General features: G+C 60.7%; 1 protein-coding gene across 1 annotated transcript in view; it reads right to left on the bottom strand.

Annotated features, from left to right (window-relative positions):
• The window catches only part of DSCAML1 (DS cell adhesion molecule like 1), a 242,116-nt gene that overhangs the window by 54,635 nt on the left and 167,822 nt on the right, over positions 1–19,659 (bottom strand). The window contains 5 exon segments of the mRNA XM_056107577.1: positions 5,591–5,767; positions 6,297–6,416; positions 7,097–7,375; positions 15,740–16,012; positions 17,367–17,663. Coding sequence (XP_055963552.1) covers positions 5,591–5,767; positions 6,297–6,416; positions 7,097–7,375; positions 15,740–16,012; positions 17,367–17,663 — 1,146 coding nt within the window.

The raw sequence follows: 19,659 nt of genomic DNA, 5'->3' as shown, positions 1-19,659 counted from the left end.
GCCTTTCCATAGGGCCGTGGCCCCATGAGGCAGCTCTGTGCACTGGCCACTGGGTGTGAGTGTGCGTGTTGGCACCCTACCACCTCTAGACTCTCTCACTTCACCCCTGCCAACCCCCACCCCACCCCGTGCTGGTGGCAAGACCCTTGGGAAGCTAGACTGGGGAAGATTTTAGAAGTCAAGCTCAGGACCTTGGGTCAAGACTATTTTTTGGGTATCTGGGTGTGGTCTAGAGAGGGATTTGTGGGCTCTGGGTGGCCTGGTGGGTCAGCAGAGATGCCCATGGGAGAGAAACCCCCACACCAGAGCTCCAGGGGCCCTCTCTGCTCCCTGCAGGCCCACCTCGGGGCTTCAGATAAGCACAGTGGCTTTTCCGAGGTTCTGTATGAAGATGGTGCTGATGGTCAGCTGGACTCAGGGACCAGGGCTCTCGGGCTAGGGGCATCCCTCACACGTCTAGGCCCCCAGTTCCCTGGCCGCCTTCCAGGGTGAGGCTGAGCGGCTCCTGTAGCACACTGGAGCTGATTCTAATTGGCCTGACATTTTGCTAAACAAACACATCGAAACTCAGATCAAACAAAGAGTCCTTCTGGGTTTGACTGGCCACGGGCTACGCTGGGCCCAGGCACGGTGGGGGCCAAATGGGCCGGTCCAATCGTGTGACCTCTGCACACAGGGGCCCTGGGTGGGGATTCACTCCAAAGAGGTTCCCATTCTCTCCACGGGTCGGGGGGGCGAAGTTGCTGCCACCTCCAACGGGTCATTATGTGTCTGATTCAGTTGAAAAGGGAGGGAAAAGGCAGTTCTGGGGAAGTGGTTGTTTCTGCTGCTAATTACCCTGATTTTTCAGCCTGGCTCTAGAAGGCGGTCTGGTGCCCTGCTTTGACCTGGTCACACTGCTGGAATCAGATGGATGGACAGGACTCAGTGGACTGTGGGTCACACTCTCCTTTGGGCCTGCTCTCACTCAGACGGGGAAACCAAGGCCCAGAGGTGGCAACACTCAGCTGGTACGTCACAGAACCACGACCAGCTTCCGTTTCTCCCCCCTCAGCCTCCCCACAAACGCTCAATCTATAGAAGCCACTTTTGGTCCCAGCTAGGAAGGGACCACCCAGGGCTGCCCCAGAAGGGGCCAACCTCTCAGGTAAGGTCTGAAGCACTTGGCCAAGTGTGTGTGGGGGCACTGGCAGGGATGGGGGTCAAAACTGGGCTGACCCCAGGCTCTCCTGGGCTCAGTGGGCAGAAGGAATTTTTTTTTTTTTTGGTGTGTGTGTGGGGGTGCAGTCAGGACTGCTTGGCCGCCAGCAAGCGTGTACCAGGGTGGAAAGCCACGTCTCTGCTCTGACATACCCTGGGCGACTTGGCACGCCATGGAAGAGTCCACACTGCCTGCAGCCCTGACTCCCCCAACTCTCTAAGCTTCAGGCACGGTACTGGGGCTTGGCATCAGGATAGAAAACGCTCAGACAGGGAGCAAACGCTTTGCACGTGGGGCCAATTCGATCAGCAGCATTGCAGGTCACACAAACACGCTCTATCAAGAGTGCTCAGCAGCAGAAGCCCCCAGCTCTCGCTCCATCCCCCCCTGCTCCCCCTCCGTCACCCTCAGCAGACACCCTGAGTCCCCGTGCCCCCACACCTCCCGCCCTTCCCGGGCTCTGTCACCCCCTGCCGGAGCTCATCACCACCCTCCTCACCCCTCCAGGCCCTCCTCAGACACAAGAGCCTTCGTGTGACTTTTCTCCTGGTCCCGACGTTCGGGTTCACGCCAGCCCGAGTCATCCTGTCGCCTGCTTTCTCGCTTCCTCAGTCACCCGGCATCTGGGGCGTCACAGCTGTCTGGGGCACGTCTCACTCCTCTCGAGACGCGCGTGTTCCCAAGAATGGCAGCTCTGCCGCCCTCAGCAGCGGCTCTGCCGCACCTCAAAGGAGCGGCCGCGAACAGCGCCGGGGCGCGTGTATTTCTGGGACGAACACTGAATTCATTGGCATAAGCGCATCGCCCGCTGACGCGAAAAATTAAAGATTCCAAAAAGAAAGCCGGAATAATAGTCCAGTGGGGAGGGTGTTTGCCTGTGACCTCCGGGAGGAGATTCGATCCCCGGCATCCCATAGGGTCTCCTGAGCACCGCCAGGAGTGATTCCTGAGCATAGAGCCGGGAGGAAGTCCTCAGTGCCACCACGTGTGGCCCAACAGTGACATTTCAAAGGAGAGGATGGTAAAACCTCGGTCCTCCCTGCCCTGTGTCTGTCTTTACGGTGGCTGTGGTTCTGTGGTTCTGCTGAGGGCGGCAGAGCTGCCATTCTTAGGAACATGCTCTGCCACGGTGCCAGGATGGACCCAGACAGCAGAGCTTAGGGCAGGGGTCACAGTTATTCGGGGCATGGGTGGCGGGGCAGGGGACTGAACTCAAAGCCCACTCCAGGCTTCCAAGGCAGGTGAGCGAAGCCCGCTACGGTGCTCTCCCTGGACACGGCGTCACTGCAACGGTGCCAGCGAGTAACAAGGATTCCGGTGCCGCAGTGCCAGGGAGAGTTTGAGAGTTCAGGTCTCAGGCTGGGTGCCCTCCCCCTCACCCCACTTCCTGTCAAAGTTCAATGGTGAATCGGGTTCCCTTTGTCTGGTTCCAAGCCTGGGCCCTGAGATCTGCGTGTGCAGTGCTCAGGAGTTTCTGCTGAGCCAGCACTGGACACCGTGAGGAGGGGGGTCACTCTCCAGCAGGGCAGCCACAGACATCTACTCCAGCCCGACTGCCCTTCACGAGGCGTGCCCCTCTGCCATATTTATGCGCTTGGCGAACGTGACACACGACCCCAGTTGCCTCACAAAAGGGTGAGCGCCAGGTCTGAATTGGGCGATGATGGGGATGCCTGGCCTGGCCCTGGTAGTGCCATTGCTGGCCCCCAAACCGATCCTGAGGGCAGGTCCCCACTTCCCTTTGCTCTCGCATGGGAAGGCAGCATGGAGGATGGGATTAGGGGGAGAGGGGAGGTAAAGGTCAGAGAAGGCTGGTGTGTGGGGAGGGGCTTGGAGCAGCTGAGCAGATGTTCCAGAATATTCCAGAACATTCTGGAACATTCCAGAACATTTCAGAACATTCTGGAATGTTCCAGAAGGCCAGGAGCATCCCGTGCGCACTCCCACCCTTCAACACCGGGGCCCCGCCCTGGCTCTTCTCTCACCAAACTCCCTCTGGCTGACAGACTGGCCAGCTGCATGGTGGGGCTGGGACGGAGAAAGGGGGTGAGGTCGGAACGTGGGAGGGAGCGCGAGCCTGCGGCTGGAGAGCCTGAGGGTAGTGGCCACAGTTGGGAGATGGCGGGCTGGAGGGGGGAGTGCTGAGGGACACTGAGTGAGGGGAAAGAGAACCTGAGACGTTTGTGCGACGAGCAGACAGAAGTCAGGAGGGAGAGCGGACAGACAGGTGGCTGGGATAGGGGCGGGGCCGGGGGGCTCAGGGCCCTGGGCTGCTGGGGACCCGTCCCTGGGGAGAAGTGAGGCCAGGCTAACACCACCGCGTGTGTGGATGTGTGAGTGGTTAGTGTGTACGCACGTGTGAGTGGGTATGAGGCTGCGTGTGAGAGAGTGTGTGAGTGGATGTGTGTCTGCGTGAGAGTGTGTCTGAGTGTAAGTGTGTCACTCTGAGTGAGAGTGTGTGTGACTGAGTGTGAGTCTGTGTGAGCGCATGTAGGAGTGTGGATGTATGAGAGGGTGCGATGTGCAAGTGTATGTCTGTGTGTGTGTGAACATATGAGATCATGTGTGCATGGATGAGATATGTGTGTGTGCAAGTGTGTTCCTGCTTGCGAGTATCAATGTGTGTGTCTATGTGTGTGTCTGAGTGTGAGTGTGTCACTCTGAGTGAGAGTGCGTGTGACTGAGTGTGTGAGTCTGTGTGAGCGCATGTAGGAGTGTGGATATTTGAGAGGTTGCGATGTGCAAGTGTGTGTCTGTGTGAGTGTGTGTGAACATATGAGAGCGTGTGTGTATGGATGAGATATGTGTGTGTGCGAGTGTGTTCCTGCTTGCATGTATCCGTGTGTGTCTGTGTGTGTCTGAGCGTGTATGTGTGTGCGTGTCTGAGAGTGTGTGTGTGTGTGTGTGTGTGTGTGTGTGTCTGAGTGCGTCTGCGAGTGGTGTCTGAGACCGTGGGGTCTGTGGCACGCATGCTCACCAGGCTGCCCGCATTCACAAATCAAGCTTCCCCCGACACGGGAGCTCGTAGCTGCTGCCTGGTGGAAAGGTGTGGACAGATGGGAACACGCCGGTCTGGGGCGGGGATGTGATGCAGCCGGGACCCCAGGATGCCAGGAACAGCTCCCCAGGGAAACCACGTGCCAAAGCCCTGCCCCCGAGCCCAGTGGCAACCCTGAGACCCAGAGGAGTGTGGGGAGGTGTGGGCCGCTCCCCCGCAGGCCGGAGAACATGGAGTGGATTCCGAGCACGGCTCCACACCCGCGCGGTGCCTCCGAGGCCTCCTACCGCACGCGGGCGAATTAGCAGCGCTCTCCCCGGCGGAAGGATGTAGATTGATTGCCTGGTTTTATTAAGGACAAAGTGCTTTTTGATAGTGTGAGGGGAGCGGCTCCCCAGGGCGGGGATTCCGGCGCGAGCTCCCGGAGCATCGATCGCCGGCTTCCCCGGCTGCTGCGGCTGGGCTGAGCCGAGCGCAGGCAGACCACAACACGCGGGCCCCGCGCCCGGCTGCCTTGTCCCCACGTGCCCACACTGGCGGTCAACCACGGAGAAGCACAGAACGGCCACTGGGGGGCCAGGGACCCGGACGGGTCACCCTGCCAGCCCCTGCTGACTTGGTCCTGACACCGAACCTAACAGCCACGATGGCGAGAGTCGGCCTCACTTTGGGAAGGCAGGTGCAGTGAGGTCAAAGGACACGAGGGCCTCAGCATGCCACCCACTTGGCCTCCATGCCCACTCGAACACTGTCCTTATGCTGTGTCCCCCGTAAGGAGCGGGTGGCATTCCGCTCTGAGGGTGGGCTCACCGCGGAGGAATGGTACGTATGTGACTGACAGAATCCAGGGCTCCCTGAGCACGCCCAGGCCACGGGGGCCAGCCCTGCACCCAGTTACAGCCCCCCAGGGCTAACGGATGTGACTGTGCTTTCAGCACCCCCAGAGCGTGCTCCCCTCGTGATCAGCTCCTGGATGGGGGGGAGTTAGGGTGGGGGCTGGAGATGAGGCTCCAGCACAAGACCCCAGAGAGGTGACAGAGGGGTGGGAAGGGGGGTTTCTGCCCTGGCCCCTTCTCCAACGGGGTCAGTCCCTGCACTCCAGGTCAGCAGCTGGGTGACATGCCAACGCATACACACACACACACACACACACACACACACACACACACACGGCAGTGATTGTCACCCAAGGCTACAAATCACGAGTGTCTCAGGACTGGGGCACAGAGGGACCCTGGGGCGTGAGGGCTCTGTTGGAAATGAAGTGCCTGGGAGACCCCCAGTTGAGGGTCCCTGCACGCCTCTGAACGGGGTCCATCCACCGGGCAGGGTGCATGCAGAGAGGGGTTTGGGGGTGTGTGCGGGGGGCCCCTGGGAGGGGCGGGACTCACTCTTGACCGTGAGGAACATGGACTTGCTGATGTCCGTGCCCACGCCGTTGCTGGCCTGGCAGAGGTAGTAGCCGATGTCCTCTTCCAGGACGTGGCGGATCAGCAGCGAGCTGTTGGGCAGCACCTGGATGCGGCCGGTGAGGGGCACCGGGTGATACTGCTGGGGGTTCCCGCTCCCTGGATGGAGGAGCAGGGTGAGGGAGGTGGGGCCACAGGGGAGCCCACACAGCCTTCCCACACAGGCGAAGGGAAGACGGGCTTCTCAGCGGGCAGCTGCCCCCAGCCCGGTCTTAGGCCTCCAAACTGGGGGCTCTGGGACACCCCTCCCCAGGGCTGGCACCAGACATGCCCCAGGTTCAGTGACTGGCTTCCGGCTTCCTGGTGCCAAAAGGGGGTGATGCTGGATCCCAGGAGATCCCAGAATGGGTGGATGGAGAAATGAAAGTCTGGTGGGGTGTTCTGGGGCCCGGGGGGTGAGAGGGGGGTCTAGGGTGGGAGGGACAGGCCCATCAGGGGGAACAAGAGGTCACGGTCAAGCAGGACACCTGCCTCTGACCAAGACCCCTGGGGTGGCTGCGGGTAACTTCACATCAGGCAGAGCCCAGTCCCTCTAAACTCCAACACAAGGGCTCCCCGTGGGTGGGGGGGTTATGGAGCAGGCCGACTCAGTCCCCTCCCATGCCCCCCATTGGGCCCTGGGGCTCACCCTTGGCATGCTTCCACATGACCTTGGGTGGGGGGTAGCCATCCACAGAGCAGTTGAGCACCCCAGCCTTGCCATAGATGCCATCCTGGTTGTTGGGCTGGACCACAAACCGGGGGGGCACTGCCGAGAGAGGGGGTGGGAGGGGAGAAAAGAGCTCATCAGTTTCCGGGGCGCCACCCTGGCATTCAACACCAGCCCCGCGGGGGCTTTTCAAAACGGGGGACAAGTAGCTCCCAAATCCGAGAGGCAGAGGGCAGGGGAGCCTGGGCCGAGGCTCAGGGCAGGGCTCAGAGTGGGGTGTCAGGGGGTGGCACGGGTAGTGAGGAGGCGGGGGTGGGGGGTGGGGGGAAGGAGGGGTCTTGGAGAGGCGCTTTGGGTCGGAGCCTTGGGGCAGGGCCTGGGGAAAGGACTTGGGGTGTGGCCTGGGGCGTGACTCTGGGCGGCATATGGGGCGGGGCTTCAGGGTGAGGGAGCCCGGGGTGGGTCTCTAGGTGGGGCAGGGAGGCTGGGGCGTGGCCTGAGGCTGGGCTTGGGGCGGGGTCTGGGGCAGGGCCTGGGGGCGGGGCCTGGGAGTGCAGAAGGTTCAGGATAGGGCTCTGGGCGGGGCTTCTGGGCACGGCCTAGGGCAGGACCTTGGAGCAGGGGCCTCGAGGTGGGATTTGGGGCAGAGCCTGGGGCGGGGGCGGGACCTGACTCGGGTGGAGCCTTGGGGCAGAAGGCTCAGATAGGGCTCTGGGCGTGGCCTGGGCAGGGGCGGGGCCTGGGGCAGGGGGCTTGGGACCCCAGACCGGACGGCTCACCTCGGACGATCAGCTGCCGCTCCCTGCTGACCGTGGCAGCCGCGTTGCTGGCGATGCAGGTGTAGTTGCCGTTGTGCTTGAGGGAGACGCTGGAGATCTGCAGGGAGCTCATGAACTCTTTGCTCTCGATGGTCACGCCCGAGCCCGAGATGATCACCTGGCCGTCCTTTCTCCACGTGATGCGAATGGGCATGTCCCCCGAGGACACCACGCAGGGGATGTACAGCAGCTGGCCGATGGAGGCGGGCGGGAACTCGAAGGGCTGGATGAGAGGGGGCACTGGGGGCCGGGGGAGGTCCGGTCAGGCTCCCGCGCCCGCTGACCAGCAGTGCGGCCTCCCTGGGCTCGCCACGAATAGCATCCACCTGGACACCTGGTTCCGCAGGGTGCCCAGCCATCCCCCCCAGCTCCCGTCTTGCCCTCCCAGGCCTGCTCCGGTCTCTGCTCAGGACCCTGCAGGCCTGTCCTGGCGACTGTGTTCTCCCTGACCCCCGTCCCCAGCCCATGCCCCTGACAGCCTTTGTGCGTGGTTCCACCTCTCACCCCAGCGATGCACCTCACCACGCTCAGGAGCCCTGGACCAACAGAGGTGGGGAGGCAGGGGGTGCTGAGGGCGACCCCCATGAACTGCCAGAATAATCTTCCTCTGGAAGCAGCGGCTGCCCCGGGGTTCTCTCTGCAGAGCCTCCACCGTCCACCTGCCCACTCTAGGATCACCCCGTGTTTGGCAGAACCACACTCCTGACACTTCAAGTTTCTTCCGGTCAGACACATCATCTCCCTGAATTCCAGCCTGGGCCCTGGGGTGGGGGGATACAAGCCAAGGGGGCCCCTTTTCAGGGCTCAGAGGGGGCAGGAAAGAGATGCAGCTGGTGCAGACTGCGCTGAGTTCAAGGTTTCTTCCCTCAGCTGTCCGGTGGGCTCGCCGCAGGCCTGTCCTGAATTGAGCAACCCCGGGGGCCAGCATCCCAGAGTGGAGGTCCCTGGCCCCTGCCCGCTGCCCACATCGCAGCCCCCGGGGACCTGTCTGGAGCCCGGGCTGCCAGGCTGAGTGGAATTCTGGTGCCCAGCCCTGGCTGGAGCATCAGCCATTATTTTTATGATAACTCAATTAGGCGGCGGCGGCTTCCCCCGCGAGTGGGGGAGAAGGGAGAAGGAGACAGACAATTAGTTTAACAAGGATGAGCACCCAGTAGATGAGATGTCCTTTCTGCAGTCGAATAATTGAATTACAAGGCTGGGCACTGCCCTTGCCTGCCTCCAGGCTCCACAGAGCCCGCGAACCCCCACCCGGGGCCCACCCAAAGGGACGGTGACGTCCTGGGCATGCCCATAGTCCCTGCCCACCCCCCCTCCCCCAGCACTTCTGGGAGCTTGGTAGGGGGTGGTCAGGAAGAAGCTATTGGTGAGCTTCCGAAAGCTCTGGCCGCCATCCGGGGACCCTGCTCCAGGGCTGGGGAGTGACCTTTGGGAGAGGCGCTGTCTTTGTCCGGGATGCAGCTGACCCCCGTGACCTGGACCTCTGTTCTGAGTGGACACCAGTCTGGGAAGCAGAGCTGGGCACCACTCCATCCCTTCCACCATCGGCTTCAGACCCCTTACCCCAATCCTGATCTCCAGTGCTCACGGATTCAGGGGTGGTGTGTGGTCTCTCCCATCTCTGACCGCTGTATCCCACTGGCCGGGGCCCTTCTCCTAGGACGGGGTCCCAAGCACGTGTCGGGGGTTTATCTGGAGCCTCACGGCTCCGTGCCTGCATCAGCTCTCCCCAGGCTTCCTCTGCCCGACGCTGGGGGTGCCCTGTCTTGGTGTCTTATCAGATGCAGCCTCTTTGAGGTTTGTCTCTTGGCAGGGGCCACCCCCAGGACAGCAGGGGTCCCAGAGCCTCTCTCGGGGATGCTGAGCCCTGTGGGTAGTGCTCTGAATGGGGTGAGGGGGGCACCAGGGCCACATGCAGAGGTGTACAGTGAGCCCATGCAGTGCCCGGGACGAGCCTCAGGGTCTCGGACATGCAGGGCAGGCGTGATGCCCCTGGAGTCTCACCCCTGCCCTTCTGGGACTTGGGGATGGAGCCATGGCAGACACCCGCCTGTTACTCTGTTGCTTGCTGCCACTAAGACCCTTCCTTCTCAGACCCTGTGCTCATGCCACCTCCTCCAGGAAGCCTGCCTCCCCCTAACCACCCACCCTGGAGACCATGGCATTTGTCATGTGGTATTGGAGGCGGGGTTGGGTAGGGGGATGGTGCCATCCGCTCCCCTGGGAATCGGGAGCTCCTGGGGGCAGACACTAGGTTGCCTGACCAGGAGAAGGGTAGGGAACCCCTCCCAAGCTTCAGCAGAAACCATCCTGGGTGGTGAGGAGTCAACCCAGGAGGGAGTAGGGGAGCACAAACGGCGGAGAGGGGGTGTGCGCCAATCCTCGGGGTGCTGCAGACATCACTCCCTGGGGTGCAGTTTGGGGGCGGGGCCTCTCCCTGGCTCCTGCCTTGGGTCGGGGTCAGGACCTTACTGTGCTTACTGGGGTGGGCGTGAGGGGTGGCAGAGGTGACGAGGGCACAGCCAGGAGGGCCGGGAGTCAGGCGGGTCTTCGAGCACCTGCTGCTGAGGGTGAAGGGGGGAGGGGGGAGGCGGGGGAGGGCGAGAGCAGGAAGAGGCTCTGCTTGGGCGGGCGGGGGCAGCCGGCTCCCTCGGCAAGGAGGGGCTTAGCGAAGCCCGCGAGTGACTCAGGCAGGTTCATTCATTAATTAACCAATTCATCTAATATTTATGAAATGCCTGCCGGGGAAGGCACTCCGCGCCGTGTGGGCCGGGGAGAGGAGATGACGGCGGCAGAGAGAGGCGCCTGGAGCTCGGAGGGGTCGGAACAGCATCCCCCCTCGCCAGCCCTGACGGGGTCAGGGAGCTCGGCTCAGGGCACGGGTTGGAGGCACCTTGTTGGGAGCTGGCAGTCCCCCGAGTTCAAGGACCCGGATGGCCCAGGAAGCATCTGGGCTGAGGGACAGGCCCACGGCCGCTACTCTGCATTCTCTCTGGTGTCAGGAAGCACCAGGACAGGCTATGGAAGCAAAGCAAAGTAGCGTCCACTCTCTGGGGGACCCCCTGGGCTTGCCAGTGCTCCCCGGGGGAGGCCCTGACCCATGAGAGACAGACCAATCCCGGAGAAGTGCGGCAGGCAACTTGCTCCCCTCCACCTTCCATCCCTGGGAGGGGGCGGGAAGGGTCATGCTGTGATTGACAAGTCTGCTCTCTGGCATGGGTGGGAGGTGCGGGGTGGGGAGCAGCGCTGCCCCCAGAATCCCACAGCTGCAACCCTGTCCCTCAGGGCACAGGAGAACAACAGGAGGGAGTCTCCTGGCCGGGAGGAGAACAGGAGAGGATGGGAAGCTGTGATGGCACTGCAGAGGGCAGGTGAGGGCGGCTGAGGGCTCAGGGGCGCCCACCAGCCAGGTGTGAGTCTACACCAGGGAAAGCTGCCCTGGGGGTCGGGGTTCTGGGCCTGCCCCTGCAGGAATTGCTCACTCAGGGGACAATGCTGCAGAGTGAACCCCAGCCTGCAGGGCGTCCCCGAGCCCTGGCATTTCCCGGGACACAGCCTGGTCACCACTAAATCTTTACAGTGCTCTTTGCTCTTCGCAGGGAGCTGCAGGAGGACGGCCCGCCCCACCCCACCTCTGCCCAGAAATGCTTTTTTTTTTCTTTTTAGGTCACACCTGGCGATGCACAGGGGTTACTCCTGGCTCTGCACTCAGGAATTACCTCTGGCGGTGCTCAGGGGACCATATGGGATGCTGGGAATCGAACCCGGGTCGGCCGCGTGCAAGGCAAACGCCCTCCCCGCTGTGCTATTGCTCCAGTCCCCCAGAAATGCTTTAAGGCTTGGCTTTTTCTGCACCTGGAAATTTTATTTGCTATGCAGGGTAGCAGAGGAGTTAAGGCCTAAAGATGTTCCCCCCCAAAAGCCAGGTCCAGAGTGGGGTTGGCGGGGAGATCCCTGGCTTCCTGCTAGCTTCCTGCTGTGTCTGTGAGCCAGCCCTCAGCCCCCCCTGCAAAATGGGGGTGATAAACTAAGTCACTGCAATGGCATGCGTCAAGACCCAGGTGGGGGTACGCAGATACTCCAGGACAATGCGTCACTTCTTGCCTGTACATAACGAACCGTCTCTTCCCAGGAGACCTGCCCTGGGGACTGTGTTTAAATTTGCAAACACAGGGGTGGGAGGGAGAATACAGTGGCCTTGCACAGGGGTGACCCACGCTCGATCCCAGCATTCCAAATGGTTCCCAGAACCCTGCCAGGAGTGATCCCTGAGCTCAGGAGTCAGCCCTGAGTGCCAGGTGTGGCCCCAAAACCAAAAACCAAAAAGAAAAAAAAATAGAAAAAAGAAAGAAAAATGTATAAATTGCCAACCAGGCTCGGGGTGGCACAGTTGCAGGTGCGAGACCCTGGGTTTGATGCCTGGCTCCACAGTCTCCTCAACTCAGACTCAATATGGGGGTGAGCCCAAGCTCCCGGGCTCACTGGGTGTGACCCCTCCAATGACAAACACTAAATGAGACAGCAAAGCCCTCCCCCCCACCACTATGCCCGCATCTGCTCTTGCGGTGACAAAGGAAACCTCTGGATGGGTCGTGGATGCTCCATCCGCAGGTGCAGGGAAGTGTGCCGAGGTCAGGGGCTTGTGTGGATGCCGGGTGCCGGGTGCTGGGCCAGGGGCGAGGGGCGGAGCATGCAGTGGGAGGGAGCACGGGGACCGCAATCTCCATCACAACCCAGCATCTGTCTCATCCCTGTAGGGAGATGTTGGTGCCACGTCCCAGATTCTCTGCTGAGGAACAAAGCTGCTCGCAGCAGCTTCTTGGGCACCGTTGCCCGGGACCAGCGGGCATTCTGTTCCCTCCCCCCCTGTTGTGGCTCCCCACCCCCGTACTTCCGGCGTGTTCCTTCCAACCCCCCACCCTGCCAATAGCAGGCATGTGGCCAGGTGGCTGACTCCGTGAACCCCGCAGACCAAGGAAACGCCTCATCCTTTCACTGTGGGAAGGAGCGAGGGTCTCCTGCAGGCTCCCTGCTCCCCCAGCATGCCTGGAGCTGAGAGGGTGATGAGGTGGGGGACAGCAGAGAGGGCAGGAGAATGGGCACCAGGAGGGAGGGTGTGTGCACATGTGTGTGTGCGTGTGTGTGTGTGTGCATGCACTCGTCATCTGCCCTGGCACTCTGCAGGGAGCTGGCACCTCCGCGGACTCCTGGCCTCGCAGAGTAGGATAGAAAGCACCTCAAGCCCTGGCTGGACCCCGGAGACCCTCTGGGCTCAGATGTGCAGATGGAGACGTTCCCACACCGAGCCCACGCCGAGGAGGCAGTCGGCGCTGTCCTGGTAGTTAATTAAACATTCAGCCCGTGTGCCCAGAGAGGCTTTTATGCAGCATTATTTTCCAGCGACAGGGGGGCCCTAAAGACAGCAAATCTAGGTTGGATCTATGCGAGCTCCTCTTCCCTCTCTGCCAACGAGCTCTCCGGACACCCAGAGGCAGGCTCCCTTCCCTGCAGCTCGGGGTGAAGGGGGCGTGAGAGAAGACAGTCACGCGTGTCCCAGCCCAGCGTCTCCGGGAGCCGGTGTCCCCTCTGTCCCCTCAGCCCCCCGACCTGGCTGGGTCCAGGTAGGCCCAGGGCCGACATTCCCTTTGGCACCGCCTTCCAGGGCTTGGGAAAGGATGGGGGCGTGTGCCAGCAGGTCCGCACCCACTCATGCCCGCATGTTGTGTGCACAGGCCTGTAGCACACGCTGATGCACGCACACAGGATGCACCGTGTACAGGACTGTGCACGCACGCGCACACGTGTTGGTGGGCTCTGCTCTTAGCTTGGCATTTGGCAAATGCACCGGACTATGAGCACGTCCAGGAGGAGGGGCTCGGGGCAGCCTGGCTTGTCCCTCTGCTGCCCAGGAAGTCATGTCCCCATGGGGACAGGGCTGGGACCCAAGTGGCGTCACAGTGTCACCTCCTCCTGCCCCTTCTGTCCTCCCGTCTGCTCTGCTGCTTGGCGTGGGCTAAGCACGCGGGGGTCCTACCCTGCCTCCCCCAGATTCTGGGCCCTTGCTCCCCACCCGGGGCTCCTCCCCTCACCCCCCTGAGCCGCTCTTGGAACAGCGCGTCAGCTAATCAAGCTGCAGCTCATAATCAGCTCTGACGGCTTCTGCGGGGTGCATGCTAATGAGGGGGGTGGCGCGGGCGGGCGCAGGCCCCAACCAAACACTGCTGCTGCCCGGCCTGGACAGGGAGGGGGGCCAGGCCCTTCGAGGGGGCACTTCTGGACCCCGTGGCTGAGGAAGAGTGGGTGTGTTCCACATGCGCGGCACATACGCCTGTCTCCCTGCACACACACACACACACACACACACACACACACACACACACACGCTTCATGAATGCCTTCTCTATGCTGTGAGCTCTCACACACATAAGCACACACACACACAAACACACTCTTTCCTCCTGTACACACACACTCCTTTCCTTCTACACACACACACACAGCCTGTTCTCATATACACACTCATACACACACACATGCATACCTTCCATCCTGTATACACACTCCTTCCTCCTGTTCACGCACACACACACACACACCTCACACTCCTCCCCTCCTGTACATAAATACACACACACACTCCTTCCTTCCTGTATACACACACTTCTTCCGCCTGTTGACACACACTCCTTTCCTCCTATACATATACACACACGCCTTCCCTCCTTTACACACACACTTCTTCCTCTTGTACACACATGCTCCTTCCCTCCCGTATACACACACACACACACACTCCTTCCCTCATATACACACATTCTTCCTCTTGTACACACACTCCTTCCCTCCTATACACACACACACTCCTTCCCTCCTGCACACACACACACACACACACACACACACACACACACGCGCACACTCCCTCCCCCTGTTCACAGCACCCACACGCTCCCCACCCTCCCCGGACAGGGGACCCAGGGGCTCCTGTAATCGCAGCAGCTCAGGGCTGAGCCGGCAGCAGCCGATTCGGTGGCTGGGAGGCGTCTCCTGAATGGGCTGAATAATTGATGAGCAGAGACAGCTCGCAGGATGTTCCTCGCGTTCGGGGGCCCGCTGGAGTCCTGTTCTTTCCTTATTTTTTTTTTTCGGGTGACACACCAGCCAAATGCCTGCTGGGCCGGCGGGTGAGGGGAGCGGAGCAAAGGTCAGATGTTTTCATATGTGCTGTTGACACAGTAAACTCCCGGCTGGCTGCACACAGCAGAGATGCGTATTGGCGGGCGGCCGGCTTCTGGGTGTGTGTGTGGGTTGGGGTGGGGTGGTGGGGACACTCTGGCCATCGGGCTGTGCGCTGTGGCCCCGGGCGTGAGCTTCCTGGTAGCAGGAGGCTCGTGGCGTCTGGCCCCCGAGTCTGACAGCAGCCTGAGACTAAAGAGGAGGGGACACCCAGAGGGGTCCCACCTCCAGAAGCCCAAGAAGGCGATCCCCCACCACCATTCACGGGGCTCCCCAAACCCCCGGGAAGTCAGTCCAACCCAGGCCGCACTCCCAGTGGGGGACACTCTGCTCTCTGCGGGTGGGGTGGGGGTGCTGGGCGCCCATGACGAGGAACCCCAAGGACCGTGAGGGTGAATGGAGAGAGGAGAGAAGTCAGGGTCCTGGTGGCCGCAGCCCACTACTTCCTCCCCTCCCACCCGCATAGGGCTGGACCCCAGGCATCCCCACCTCCCTGTCTTCATACCCCAGGACTCTGGAACTGATCGAGGACCCCGCGGGCCAGACCCTCCAGGCTCAGCCCATCATCCCCCTTCCCAGGAGCCCCGAGCCTGGGTGAGCTTTCTTCCTGCTCAGGCTGCCCTTGGGGGACAGGGCAGGGCACCCCAGCCGCCTCCGGCTCTCACCTACTCTCTCTCAGCAGTGAGGAGGGAGGGGACAGGGAGCTGAGACAGCACCAGGGTTAAACCTGGGATTTCCCCGGGTCCCAGGGGATCCCAGAGAAAGGTTTTCTGTATCTCAGAGCTGCCTGAGGAAAGAGCCGGGGGCGTTTGATGCAGGCCCACAACCTCCTGCTGAGCCTCCTGAGCTGGGGAGCGCCCCCCGCCCCACTGGGCATGGCCGGTTGGTGACTGCGCATCTGTCCCTCACACCGCCTCCACCCCACTGCTCCCCACCCACCTGCAAGGTCTCTTTGGGCACCTCTGGGTGCTCTCAGCGGCACAGTGCGAGGGTTCCCCCATCACCAGCAAGTCCCCTTCCCTCTCTGCTGCATGTCTGTGCCTGCACTCACAGGGTCCCCAACATCTGCGGCCTGACCCAGGGCACCAGGACTATTCTGAGAACCACCCTCCAGATCCAAATCCAGGCCCCCTCGGCCCCCCGGCATGGAGGGCCTGGGAAGAGGGTCTGAGCTGGACCTTTCGGGGCCAGAGTGGCAAGAGAGGCGGGAAGCCTCAGCCAATCCTGGCTCTGGTTGAGTCGGCCAATCGGCAGCCAGGGACGGACTCAAGCCCCGCCTCCCCAGGTGGGCAGAGCTCAGGAGCATCCCCGGGCGGCCCATTCCTGGGTCCCCGCCTCTTCCGCCCCACCGTGGCCGCCCAGTCTCACCTTTGACGGCCACATGCACGCTCTGGCTGATGGAGAGCTGGGGCTGGATGAGCACGCTGCACAGGTACTCGCCTTCGTCCATGCCCTTCTGCACGTCGCTGAGCTTCAGGGTGCCGTTCTCGAACACCACCTGGCGGTGGTTGTCGGGCAGCAGCAGCGCGTCCTTGTACCACTTGATGGAGTAGTAGGGGTAGCCGATGACTCTGCAGTTGATCAGGGTGTCCCGCCCGGCCACCGCGGTGATGTTCCTCATCGCCCGGATGCTGGGGGGTCCTGGGCAGGAGGCAGGGGGGAGCAGAGGAGGGGCAGGGGCGCCGGTCAGTCACGGGCGGCTGGCGCTGTCCTAGGGTCACTCTTCTCCGTGGTTTGGCTTCTGTGACTCTCAGGGGGTTGGGACGGGCCGTGGGGAGGGGTGTCTCTGTGGCAAAGGCAGAGGCTGCAAAGAGCCCAGATGTGCCTGTCCCCTCTGCTGTCCTTTGGGAGCACAGCTGTGGGGTAGCCCTGCTCTTAAAGTCTAGACTTGGGGCACCCACCCCAGTTCCAGCCTCCTACTCTTGCTGGTCCAGGCCTTGGGGGCGGGTGTTGGGGGCACTGGCTGCTATGGCTTCTGGAGCCTTTGGGGGATGGTGCTGCGGGTGGGGGGGGTCACAGCAAGCACAGACCCTGGGGGTCACTCCTAGCACAGAGCAAGTCTGGCCCCAGGCCTCCGTCCTGGTCCTTGGGTGGATACTATCAGGGGCGCAGTGACCTGGGGTCAGAGAGATGGTGACAGGGAGGAGTCAGGGGGTGGGGCAGGTCTGAATGCAGGAGGGGGAGGGCACACATGCACAGGCACACACACACGCCCAGGCAAACAGACACACATGCAGACACACACAGGCGCACATGTGCTCACACACAGGCACACGCACAGATGCACACACAGAATATATGCACACATGCACAGGTATACACACACACCCAGACACACAGGCACAGACACACATGCAGACACACACAGATGCACATGTGCGCATACACAGATGCACGTGCACAGAATACATGCACACATGCACAGGTACATGCACAGACACACGCACAGCACACACAAACATACATGCACAAACACAGACTCACATGAATGGACACACACGCTCAGACACACAGGGGCACACAGTCACAGACTCATGCACAGGCACACACATGGACACAGATGCACAGACACACACAGACACACATGCACAGACACACACATGGACACACACACTCAGATTACACACGGGCACACAGACACAGACACACATAAGCCCATGCACAAACATACGCACACATGCACAAGCACATGCACAGGTATACAGACAGGCACACACAGGTACATGTGCACAGGAGCACACAGACACACAGGCACAGGCATGCACACATATGCACACACGCACAGGGACGCATAGCCACACGCATGGACACAGGCACAGGCACGCGCACAGACACACCCAGACGCCAGCACTGGGGAGGGCAGCGCCGAGGGAGCGGAGGCGAGGAGACACTGCCACGAAAATCAAAATAACATAAGCACCACGAGAAAGATGGAACCACAGAGATGGCAGAGGAACTCAAAAGCCTATTCTGAGATTCAAATGTAGACAGGCACCTCTTACGTTTATTCGCGCCTGGTACTCAGCACTGCCCACCGAGTTCCGCGCCGTGCACCGGTACACGCCCCCGTCACGGATCTGGGGGCCTGTGACGTTCATGTGGCTGATGGTGGTGCCGTCCGACATGGTGAACTGGCTGGTGCGGTGGCTGCTGTCCCGCTCCAGGGGCTCATCGTCCAGCGCCCAGGTGACGGTGGGGGGCGGGGCACCCTTGGCCGCACACATCAGCGAGAACTGCTCCCCAGGGTTGACCACCTTCTCACTGAAGGACGAGACGATGCGGGGCGTGCCATCTGCAGGGAGCAAGGATTCCCCCATCAGGACCGCGTGGGGGAGGCTGTCCCGAGCTCCAGGCCCCCCACCCCACCAGAGGAGGAGGCGGTAATAGAAATAACCCTTAGATAAAGAGCCAGGGCGGTGCTATCTCCAAGTCTCAGCCAAACATCCCAGGGTGGGGCTGCAGAGACTCCATGGATGGGACCCCTGTGCTGTGTGTCTTTGGGTAAGTTACTTAACCTTGCCAGTGCCTTTGATTCTTGTTTTTGGAGGATGGAGTAAATGGGGATTGTGAGCCCCTGACTCATCACTGGGCCATGAGGGAAAATCAATGCCTGCACTCCAGGAGGCCCTGGTGGAGCTCCCGACCCTGCTCCTGGCCCATCTCCCCCTCCCCCATTAGCACATGCACGCCACGCTCAGCCTCTGAGGCGCACCAGCAGCATCTGGGCTCACGAGTCCAGCACCAGGAGGAATGGCAGCCCCAGACACAGAATCTGAAGCTAGAGTCAGTGTGGCAAGGTCTGGGGTGGCACGAGCCCTGGATCACCCATAACCCTGACCAGAACTGCCTGCCGTGCCTCCCTGTGTGGACTTTGGACACTGGACAGACCCCCCCCCCCTCTGTAAAGGGTGTGACTGGCATTACATGTTCAAAAAGTGAAGGCAGAAGCCAGGGAAGAAGGGGGAGTAACGGGGAAGCTGCTGGCCTCAAAGAGCTCACAACAAAGGCAGCTGGCCCCCAGCCCCACTGGGGGTGGGCCCTTAGATCCATCCCAGAGGAGAGCATGGTTCCTGGCCAAACTGGGACAGTCCTGCAGTGTGGCTACCTTTGCCCCCCTGTGGCCTCCCTGGCCTCCTGTTCCCGTGTTCCTGCACCTGCTGGCTAACTTTCAGCTTTCTCCCGCTCAGAGCAGAAGCAGAGCTGTGAGACTGCAGCACTGCTGCTTGGGCCAGGGCTGGTGCCCCGAGAGCAGAGAGACTTCAGTGAGGCGAGGTTCAGATGAAGGGCCCCAGGGTGAACAGCACATACTTCAAACAGTGGAGCCAGCCGCTGTTCTCCTCGGGTGGGGCTGGGAGCCCAGGTTCGGTGGGTGCCGCTCCTACATCCCATCTCTCACAGAATGGGGCTCTCAGGCTGGGAGAGTTGACACATGGTGGTCTAGACACCTCCATAGAAGTCTGGGCACTCCCATGCCTATCCTGGGTTTGGTGTCTTGGGTACAATGTATGTGGGAGGCCTGGGCTCAGTCCCTAGCACTGCATAGTTCCTGAGGACTGCTGGGAGCTAACCTTAGCACTGTTTTGGGAATAGTTCCCAAAGATCACCAGGTGTGCCCACCCCCCACGAAAGGAACAGAAAAGGGAGAGAAAAGAAACAGAGTTTGCTGGGAAGAAGGGAAGAAGCCTGGGAGGGAGAGGATTGAAGAGCTCTGGGGACTGAGCTTTGGGCCCTCTAATAGAGACGTTCTAGCAATTTCAGAGGCAGGGGCAAGAGTATAAAGGTTAAGAGGCCTGAATTCAGGCTGCAGCTCTGAAGCAGGGATATGCAGTTGGGTTAGGGCCCACAGTCCCTATTTTCCTACTCTATTCAATAACAAGTCAACCCCAAACTAACCATACAACTAACCAAAATCCAACAAAACAACCAACCAACAACCAACCAGTCAACAACCAGAGGGAGAGGACTGAAGAGCTCTGTTAAACATTCTGTTAACCAATCAATTAACCAACCAACTAATCAACCAACAACCAACTAATCAATAACCAACAACCAACCACCAATAAACAAACTAACCAACAACCAACCAACCACCAAACAACCAGCCAAATAATCTGTTGATAAGTTGATTGGTTAATAACAATAACAATAACAATTAACCAATCAACTTATCAACCAACAAATCAGTCAACAACCAACCAATCAACAACCAATCACTCAACAACCAACCACCAACAAACCAACTAACCAAACACCAACCAACCATCCACCAACCAACCAACCAACAACAA

The sequence above is a fragment of the Sorex fumeus genome, unplaced genomic scaffold (assembly GCF_029834395.1).
Source record: "Sorex fumeus unplaced genomic scaffold, SorFum_2.1 ptg000169l, whole genome shotgun sequence".
NCBI classification, from domain to species: Eukaryota; Metazoa; Chordata; class Mammalia; order Eulipotyphla; family Soricidae; genus Sorex; species Sorex fumeus.
This window is presented reverse-complemented; position numbering and strand designations above follow the sequence as displayed.